At 34.2% G+C, this 11,140-nt stretch overlaps 1 protein-coding gene across 1 annotated transcript; it reads right to left on the bottom strand.

Moving 5' to 3' along the window:
- Window positions 1–546: 546 nt before the first annotated feature.
- Window positions 547–4,129, bottom strand: LOC126656792 (uncharacterized). Its single transcript, XM_050351409.1, has 4 exons — window positions 2,653–4,129; window positions 2,214–2,543; window positions 1,731–2,149; window positions 547–1,647 (listed from the first exon to the last, which is right to left on the bottom strand). The coding sequence occupies exons 1-4, from the start codon at window positions 4,127–4,129 to the stop codon at window positions 547–549; spliced, it is 3,327 nt and encodes a 1,108-aa protein (XP_050207366.1).
- Between the last annotated feature and the right edge of the window lie 7,011 nt (window positions 4,130–11,140).

Below are 11,140 nucleotides of genomic sequence, written 5' to 3'. Positions count from 1 at the left end.
CATACATATCTACTAACCACACCGATTCAGCTTTTTGCTTAATTCGCACCGACACTTTTCTTTCCCTTATCCACACCTAAATCATGTGCGCATGGACTATAATTAAGCATTCAATTTACACGTACACCTTCTAATACTTCACTAATATAATAAAAATCAATTACACAACATCTTAGACTCAATCCTACATGATAACGCATGATAATTGTCGGTCATTTACCGCAAGTATACGGTAACGCAACCGTAATAGAGTGGATAAAAGTTCAGGTATCAAACCCACGAGGATTTGACGAGGATGAAAGGATTAGAATCATTATCAAAAGGCGTCTCATCGATACAAGGTATGTACACAAAATTATACAATTTCTTTTAAACATGTTACAACCTACCAAGACAGATAGAGCAATATAATGTTCTTTCGTTTCTTCTAGATGGTTTGAGAATAGTAGATGATACTAGAATTGTTTTTTTTTTGTCAATAAACCGAGATTTTATAAAAAGGCTAAAACGCCAAGCAATACAGCCTACAACCTCTAATACAAGCTGTTACATCCAACAGCTATTTACATCAGTATCAATACTGAGATTAAGTCTACTACAAACAGCAAATCTGACTTTCTTTATAACTTCACTATCCCTAGGCCTGCAACCTTTGAAGACTGCATCATTCCTCTCTATCCAAATGTAGTAAACAGCTGCACAGAAAGCCAATCTGCACAACCTATTTCTCAAATTCCTGCCTTTGAACTTCCTGGTAAACCAACTGATTTCTCTACCCCATCTTAAAAGATCTCTGCGAATGCCACAGCCTTTCAGAACTCCCCTCCAGACAACATCAGAGAATTTACAATGGAAAAACAAATGCTCAATAGTTTCAGAATCATCATTGCATAAAACACACCTGGAACTGTTTACAGAGCCCCACCTGAAGAGTTTATTCCTAGTGTTCAAACCTTTTTGGATAGCAATCCAAGTAATAAAACTATACCGAGGTATATTAGGACCCTTCCATAACAATGAATACCAAGAGACCTTTGGAGAATCAGGGAGGAGGAATTTCCAAGTATCTTTTATGGTAAAGTGATTCTTCTTTAGGAACATCACCTTATCACTCTCCTGGCTGTTAACTATGAAATTGTTTCTGAGGAACTCCCAAGCATTAAGGGTCACCTCATCTGCTGCATCTGGGAGGATCCAGGTACCATTCCTGTATAGGTCAGCAATTCTTGCATCCTTGGGAATGTCTGCATCTTCTATGCTGATTCTAGGGAAAACATCTAGCACAGATTTACCATGAACCCAGGGATCAAACCAGAAGTAAGTATCCCTACCATTGCCAACTTTATACTCAAAAAGATCCTTAGCTATACTTCGCAACTTAACTAAGTTCCTCCAGCTCCAAGATGCTTTGTAAGGCTTTGTAATGCCCCAGTAGCTCAGCTTCTTGAGTTTATTATGAATAACCCAATGAGGCCACAAAGAGCATTTATCAGTTAACATAATCCAAACCTGTTTCATCACAGCAGCAGTATTCCAAATATCTACTTTTTTATCCCTAGACCACCACTCTTCTTGTTCTGGCAAACTGTATCCCAGGCAATACCACCATACTTCCTTCCAGATGAGCTGCCTTTCCAAAGGAAGGATCTGCAGATTTTCTCTATCTCATTAGTTACAGCTTTAGGGATAATAAAGATCTGACTCCAGTAAGAGTGTAAACTCATAAGGACCGAGTTAATGAGCTGCAATCTTCCTGCATAGGAGAGATATTTAACATTCCAGGCAGATATTCTGTTAGTAATTTTTAAAATTACTTTTTGGCAATCATCTTTAGTAAGCCTCCTGGATATTAGAGGCATCCCTAAGTATTTAACAGGAAGGTAACCTTCTCCAAACTCCATGTGGTCTAAAATACTCCTTTTCTGATCAGCAGGAACATTGCAGAAAAAAATGGAGCTTTTATCTTTATTGACACAGATACCAGACACCTCCTGAAAGTGAGTTAAACTTTCCCTCAGGCATTTAGCTGAAGCCAAATCTCCATGACAAAAGAGAAAGAGATCATCAGCAAAGCTGAGATGGTTTAGTTTCAGAGCCTCAACCTCTGTGATGTTTGAAACAATTCCTGCTTCCAATCTCAGAAAGATTCCTGGATAGATAGTCCATCACAATCACAAACAAGGTGGGGGAGAGGGGATCTCCCTGTCTCAAACCCCTACCACCCCTAAAATAGCCATACAAAGATCCATTTATGGAAACAGAGTACCTAGGGGTCCTTACACAAATCATGATCCACTCTATGAACCTTCTAGGAAACTGAAGTCCTAACAGCAATTCCTCTAAGAAATCCCACTCAATAGTATCATAGGCTTTCCTTAGATCTACTTTCATGGCACAGCTAGCAACACCTCTTTCATTAGGGTAATCATGCACAAGTTCATGGGCCAAAAGAACATTGTCAATAATCCTTCTACCTGGAATAAAAGCACACTGGCTTTGACTAATTAAGGAACTGATGCATCTACTAAGTCTCATGGCTATGACTTTCGTTATGCATTTCAGCAGGACATTACAACATGCTATCGGTCTGTAGTCATTTAAACTGTTTGGAGATACAGTTTTAGGGATAATAGACAAAGCAGTAGCATTTACCTGGCTCAAAAGCTTTCCTGTAGAAAAAAAACTCTTGGATTGCTTTAACAACATCTCCTCCCACTATGTTCCAGTTTCTCTGAAAGAACAGGCTAGAATAGCCATCTGGCCCAGGGGCCTTATTAATAGAGAACATAGCACATTTAATCTCTTCTTGAGTAACTGCTGTAACAAGACTATTAGAATCTATATCCCCCAATTTTGGACCTCTGTCAACAATGTTAGGATCTAGGTGATTCCTTTGATATGATTTCCCCAACAGCTTTTCATAAAAATCAACCATAGCATCACTAATCTCTTCCTGAGTCTTCAGCTCATTCCCATTGGCATCAACCAATTTAGTTATTCTATTCCTGCATCTTCTGACTTTAACAGAATTGTGGAAGAACTTGTTATTACTGTCTCCTAGCTTTAACCAAGAGATTCTGGACTTTTGTTTTAGAAACTTTTCTTCTGCATTCAGACAATTCTTGTAGTGAATAGAAACTGCCCTTTCTTCCATAAGCAAATCCTCATTTAAAGGATCCTTCTGGAGATTATTTTGCAACTCCTCCAAAAGCTTCCTACTCTCCTTAACTTTAAGAGAAATCCCAGAAAATTGATTCTGATTTAGATCTTTCAACCTGACCTTTAGATTCTTAAGCTTCTGAACCAAATTGAACATAGCACATCCTGTCACATCCACCCCCCAAACCTCTTTCAGAATGTCAATGAATTTTTCATTATCCATCCACATGTTAAAGAACTTAAAAGGCTTAGCCCCTTTATTAACTGTCTTGTTGATTGTAACTATCAAAGGAGAGTGGTCTGAAACTCCTGCATTAAGAGCAACATAGTCTGAATCACCATAACTATCCAACCATTCAGAATTTATCAGAGCCCTATCTAGTTTCCTCCAGATTCTGGCTTCTCCAGCTTGATTATTTGTCCAAGTGAACTCACACCCAAATTTCTTTAACTCACTAAGATTACAATCATTTATGCACTGAAGAAAATCCTCTCCACTATGCTCAAAACTGTCATTACCTCCAATTTTCTCCCCTGCATTAGTCATGGCATTAAAATCACCCATTACCAACCAAGGACCTCTATTAGTAGATCTGAAATTCATAAGCTCCCTCCATAAATTTTTGCTGTCAATCTCATCATTTGATCCATAAGCAACAGACCATAAAAATTCATTATTCTCCCAATTTACTTCACATTGAATACATTGAGCTGAATAAGTAATATTGCTAATTTGGATTAATGCAGGATCATAAGTTATCCAAATTCTGCCCAACTCAGAGAAACTATTGTTGTTTATAACATTCCATTTGAACAACTTACAACTCTTCCAAACTTTATCAAAGTTAACTGGCCTAACTCTTGTTTCCAAAATTCCCATAGCATACAAGCTCTTACTAACAATCAGATTTTTCATTTCTGACTGTTTTATTGGGTCATTTAGACCCCTTATATTCCATGTGCCTATCATCCCCTATCAGGGGGTTCACCCTCCTTCAAAACCTTCCTTCCATCACCTATAACTCCTTTATCCTTCACAAATATCCTCCTCTGGGTAACATTACTAGAAATAGTACCAGACACACCAAACATAATAGCAACAGGAGATTTCTTCTTAGCAATAACTTTTGTCTAGGTTTCCCCAGGTATCCTTATCTTTAGAGAGTTAGACACAACCTCATTTGTTACTATTTCATTACCTGTTTCTTTCTCCTCCTGACTCTCCACTTCTTTAACTTTAGGCACCCACATCTTGTTCTCCTTTTGTTGAATTTTGCATTGAAAGGCAGTATGTCCAAACTTGTTATAGAGATTGCAATAAGTTGGCATCCATTCATACAGAACTGGTTGATCAAACTCCATCCCAAATTCATCAATTAACTTCTTATATTGAGTTGTGTTCAAATAAGAAGTCTTTTTCGGATAAGATGGGAATTCATCTGAATTATACTAGTGATTTAGAGTATACTCAGGCGAAACGCTAATTAGAGGTTTGGTCTTGATGAGTGAATCCAAAAGGATTCGTCCTTGAGAGAAAAATCCCTAAGGATTCAATCTTACATCTAATCCTTTAATCCACTTTGTTATACTTAATAAGGTTCAGACTTATAGATTTAGATTCAGATTAAGAGGTCTAGGTCCAAACTTAAAAGGTTCAGTATCCATTAATAATTTATAAACATTATAATTACTCAATTAATAAGCTACAATTATTAAATATTACTTTAATTATTAATTAAAAAATTACACTATAAACAAGTACTTTAATACTTAAATAAAGTAAATTAGTAGTACTATATTAATAGAATAATTTACAAAGAAATTAGTTAATTGCTCAATTAACTAATTTATAGTATTTTTAATTTATTATTTAAAACTATATTATTTTTAACGATCATGTTATGAGTCACGTGTATAGCATGTAATACTAGTAACAATAAAAAAAGTTCATCAGATCCACCATCTGTATGCTCTTTCTAAGTTTTCAATAGACATTGTATATATATTGGTCGCTCAGAGATAGTGAGAAGTAGAAAGAAATTTAGATTCAGATGTACATTTATGCCTTAATTCGCTATATAATCTATAGAAGTAACTGCAGTTTGAAGGATGACTGGGTGTGGGCTTTTGGCGTTACAGTTTGGCATATTTAGATGTGCAGAAATAAAGCAAATTTGCTGGTTTCGTACATTAACAATAGAATTTAATATATTCTTTTTGTTATAATTCTATGACTACGAAAATGATTATTCAGCCAAAAAAGACAGCCCATATTTCTTGGCATTGTCCTCCTATAGGTTGGGTTGAAAATAATACGGATGGTGCCTTCAGTTCAAGATCGAATATAGCCCGATGGTTGGCTTGGTAGTTTTTCCATGATCATAGGTGTTGATTCGTTTGGGAGATGAGCTTCGAGGTGTTTATTATGGTCTCCAAATGGGCTGGGATCTTGGGTTGGGACGGGTTATTTTCGAAGTTGATAATATAAACGTGGCGGATTTAATTAATAAAGGCTCTAATACATGTCACTTCTCCAATTTAGCTGCTACAATTCAGTCTCTGGTCGTTAAGAACTGGAAAGTTAGAGTGTGTCATATCTTTAGCGAAGCTAATTTTGCGGCCGATCATCTCGCCTCTATAAGCAATGAGAACTTAATGGGGTTCGTCTCTCATAATAGTCCTCCATCTAGCTTATGCTTTTGGTTATTACACAATGTTCATGGTGTGTCGTATAACCTCTGTGTTTAGTTTGTTTTCTGCTTAGAATTTATCTCTTCTCCTTGTAACAAAAAAAATCAAATATAAATTTAAGTTATAAAATCTTATTAAAATTATAAAAACATAAATCTTTTAAAAATAAATAAAAACCTAATCAATTTTTGTAAAGTCAAACTGAACCGAATTAAATTTTTTTATATCAAAATAAATAAAAATATTGAAAGAAATAAAATCGAAGCGAATCGAAAAACAAATTTTCTTATAACATTAAATAAATTGAAGTATTTTTTTTTAAAAAAAAACCATCTCAATCATTTTTTCATCTAAATCAAAAGTCAAAAGAATCATATTTTACTTAACTAATTTTTTAAGGTGCAAAATCGAACTGAACTAAAAATTAAATGTTTTTTATAAAATTAATCCAAACTTATGTAAATCGATATTGTTTATTTTTAAAACCAAACAAAACCATTTTCTTTTTCAAAACTGAACTAAATCAATATTTTAAAGACTTATATTATAAAAACCGAATTGAATTCTCGATTTGGTCAGTTTTGGCTCTGTTATTACGAATTTACATTAGAATTTAACTAAAAATTATTATTTTCAAATTCAAACCGAACAAAAAAACAAATAGTTTTATAATATAAAATAAAACCAGATAGAACCAAAGATATTTATTTTTTTCAAAATTAAACTGAATCAAAAAATTTCAGTTTCAAAAAAATTGAATTGAATTTATGGAATTAATTTAAAAAAAAAAAATCGGACAAGATGGTTTGGTTAGTTTTAACGCGGTTATTACAGTGCTTACTTAAAAACATTAATGAGCAAAAATAGACCGAACCAAAAGGTCAATTTTTTATAGTATCAAACTAAACCGAACTGAATCAATATTTTTAAATGAAATTTTCAAACCAAACGAAACCAATTTTTTAATTTTTATCCAAACTTAATTAAACCAAAATATTAAATCAAATCAGATCGAACTTGTCGGTTTGATTAATTCTCGGCTTGGTTATTTTGGTTTTGTGTAAATTTGAACATAATTAAATTTTTTATGTCCAAAATCAAATCGAACCAAAGATATATTTTTGTTGAATTTTTATAATATCTAATCCTTTGGTTTTAGTTTAAAAAAATTGAATTTTGAGGGGTTAATTAAAAAATTTAATTTGTTTGATTTGTTAAAATTGTTTCATTGTTTATATTGTTTGTGAATTTTTAGAATTTTTCAATGAAAAATAGTTATGTCGGTCTGTTTGCACCAAAATTAAAAATATGGCTAAAAGGCCATAAAAGCTCATATTCTTTTTTTAAAAAATAAAAAGGGTATTGTGACTAATTTTGACTCCAGAGGTTGATTTCCAAAGGTTGATTTCCAAAGGTTGACTAATTTGGATTCCAGAGATTGATTTCCAAAGGTTGATTTTCAGAGGTTGACTAATTTGGATTTCAGAGGTTGATTTCCAAAGGTTGATTTACAGAGGTTGACTAATTTGGATTTCAAAGGTTGATTTTCAGAGGTTGATTTCCAAAGGTTGATTTCTAGAGGTTGACTATTCCAGGAGTTAATTCAAAAGGTCCAAGTCCATTTGCAGAAGGTTAAGTCCGAATTTGAGATGACCATTAAATATTGTTTTAAATGGCCCATAAGCCCAAGAAGTTTATTTTCAGAAGAAAAGAAGTTAAAAAGCACGTGCAGCAGAAGTAAAGACACGATTGGCAGTTCTTGAAGGTGGGGAAGAACGTGTGCAGTTGGTACATGAAGCAGCAGTTTTCAAATGATGAAGCTATAAATAAGAGAAGAGCAGCCAATTTGCAACCCCCGATCAAATCCAACAAAAACCAGCTCAAAGGCAAAAACACTCAGCACTTAGCATACTCAATTTTCTTCAATCAGTAAAGAACTTTACGATTGAACTTTTGCAATTTCTACTCAAACACTTGTATTTTCATTTCATTCAATTAGTAAACATATTTACAGTTGAATTTCTTTATTTTAGCATTACTTGATTGGAGTACTTGTTATAAGGTTAACCAAACCCCAATCGCTCGTTTTAAGAAGTTAAGTTACATTTTGGAATCCGCTTCCTGGCACGCCCGCATTTCACACGCTTGTTGTTACAAACGCAAAACGGCAGTAACAATTTTTGGCACGCCCAGTGGGACACTAAGAGTTATCGCTAGAACTCGAAGTGAAAAAGGAAAAGATGTTATTGTATCCCAGGATACAGTGGATGATCCTACTACTACAAATGTAGGACATGGAGACTATGTGGCTCACATGGTCAGAAGCATTGAAAAAGAAAATTTGCCTCTAGGAGAGGCGAGTGATGATGTGCCTCTTGGCTTTGGAGAGCAACAGACACCAACTCGGCGAAATTCTGAGCCAAGATTGGTAGAGGCTTTAGACATGCTGTCAAAATCCATGTTAGACATGAAACAGACTCAGGCTAGCTTTAACCAAGCACAAGCCGAGTTGACCAAGAAACATGAGGTGATGGATAAGAAGCAGTTCGAAATGGAACGCTATTTGGCAGAATTGATAGTTGTTGTCAAAGTGTCATCTCATGGTGGTGATGTACCAGAGGCTGTTAATACGGCCAAACAAGATCCTAACGGACACGGGGGGCAGTCATCCGGAGGAATCCAGGAGATTGGGAGCACTAGTCATGTGCCAATCTCAAACTCACCCTCTGAAGAAAGGTATGTACCTCCTCACAAAAGAGATGAACCTGCTCATTTTAATTCATTTAAAACTAATAATCAAACTGGCCAGAATTCTAGGCCGTTTAATGCAGGTGGTAATCATCCTCCCGTGGAGGATCCAGAGGTTAACCAAAATTACACTCAACCTGACACACCCGTACTCTAATGTTATATTATACATTCATTATCATGCATTAAAACGCTAGAGTTTATTTAGCATGTCAATTGAAATGGGAGTTCGTCGGTAACTAAGTTAATTTCGTGAGTTTGAAACGAATTGAATCTTTAAGGTTTCAATTGAACTCTTGGAATTGTTAAAGTACTAAAGGTAACATTATTCATTTTCTAATTTTAAACATTATAAATATCTTAATATGTTATATATAAGGATAAGTGTTTAGAGTAAGTTAAAAAGCACCTCTTTATTCTTACATATAATGAAACCTAAAACCTAAGAGAGCAAATTCGAAATCCTTCAATCCCTAATTTCATTTCAGAAGATAAACCTCAATTATCAATGATCTAAGTCATTATAAGGTGTGGGAAAACAGAATTGGTAAGTTCTTTCATCTATTTATGCTTTGAACTATAGCATACCTAGTTGTGGTCTTGTTCTGTTTTGTGACAGAAATTGTAGCTTCTGTATTTTACACATAAGTCGAGTTATATATCTCCAAATCGAGTAATTCTTGATTTCACAGAAATTTTAGAGTGTCTACTACGACTTGTATTCTTTGAGTGTGATCTGATTCTGTTGTTTTGATATTGAAAACGACCGCGGCATTTTATTGCTTAAATTGTGAAAGCAGTTTGACCTGACCTCACAAAAACTGGTATAACTCATTGCTTCGATATTGAAATTATGAAATTCCTTTTTCTTTGGATATTAGACTCAAAGGGATAAAACTTCACCGAAAGGTTTGTTAAAATTATGTCTAGACTATTCACAGGACATGTTTGATTTGAAGCTTAATGTTTTGCCTACTAAGGCAGATTTGTTGCCATGTTAATAATCATGCATAAACCATATAGAAATCCATTTGTAGGATCTGAATTTAGGTCAAATGAGTATTGGATATCTGTACAGGTATGTATATATGATTGTGATGGTGTTTTGTGATTTACATTACTCATTTAGGTGCTCATTTTGGCAACGACGGTGCAAGTAGAAAGTAAGGCAGCTTGTGACGTGATTTTGGACTAGTTTTGGTTGTTGTGTGGTGAGTCGATATACTAGCCCTTGCTACTGAAATATATATGCTATTTTGATATTCAAAATGTCAAGGTTTATTGTGTTTTAAATAGTTATATATGGTTGTTTTGGAATGCACGAAAGGTGTTCGATGAAATGCCTTGTTTAAATATTTCAAATACTACCTTTGGTAAATGTTGTATAAAATGAAAGAAGTTTTGAATTGAATCTATATAATTGTTTGATTTTTGTAAAGCTTTGATGCTTTTGATATAATGAGTATTTTTTTATGAATGTGTAATACCTTTCGGCAATTCAATAGTCGTTTGATTTGGTTAACTTTGAATGAGAATTTGAAATGGTTTTATTATTGAATTGTATTGAGTTTTGATGGAATGAATTGAGATTTCTTTTATGTGATATGGCTACTCTGTAACGATATATTTGGGAGGTGCTGAGTTATGATATGCACCAGGTTATGTGCTGAGATAGTTATATGCACATCTGAGATATTGTGAGTGTCTATGCGCATTTGACATAGGGCACTTGATTGATGGTCAGTGAAGGGAGAAGGGCTGAGCCGTGCTAATGATGGAGAAGGGTTAGCCATCAAGTGTTCCTAGATATGTTGGTTAGACTGTAGATCAGTGTTGTGTTCCTGATTTCAGGTCTATGGTGTATATTATTGTTACAGGGTAATATATCAATGTTATAATTGATGATTAATACAAACTACATTTCATATTTAAAGTGAAATTGTTTTGATATTGTTTATATTTATAAATGCTTTTGAGATGAACTTTAAAAGTATTTTGTGTTGTAAGTATTCGTTACTATATGATATACTTATTTTAAGTATATAAATGTTTTATGCTTGTTATGTCTATTCACTGAGCTTTCGCTCATTTTAGTTGTTTTAAAACCTTTTCAGTTAGCAAGGCAATCTACAATACAATTGACTAGAGAGGGAGTTGGGCTTAGAGTTTGGGCTTGAGACATAGAGGTTGGCCACATCTCCGAGTTTTGAGATGCCTTGATGTTTTGGTTTATAATAAATATATTTGTACTTATAGATGTATTTTGAATCATATATATAAAAGTTTGTAACAATATTTAGTTTTCATACACTGGTTTAATTAAAATGTTGTATAAAAGGTTTTTCATATATTTGTGCTTAATTATTTACAGAACACGTTTTAAAATGTTGAGTTGGAGATAAATATATTTTAAATAACCGTCAATCTCGTGTTAAGTAAGGCGAGGTTTGACACAACCTCTGGGCACCGGGGGTAATTATTTTCCCCCAGGAGAGGAACCAACCTCTACCACACCAACCTCCAGCATGGCCAATTGACATGG

Source organism: Mercurialis annua, linkage group LG7 (genome assembly GCF_937616625.2).
Source record: "Mercurialis annua linkage group LG7, ddMerAnnu1.2, whole genome shotgun sequence".
Taxonomy (NCBI): domain Eukaryota; kingdom Viridiplantae; phylum Streptophyta; class Magnoliopsida; order Malpighiales; family Euphorbiaceae; genus Mercurialis; species Mercurialis annua.
This window is presented reverse-complemented; position numbering and strand designations above follow the sequence as displayed.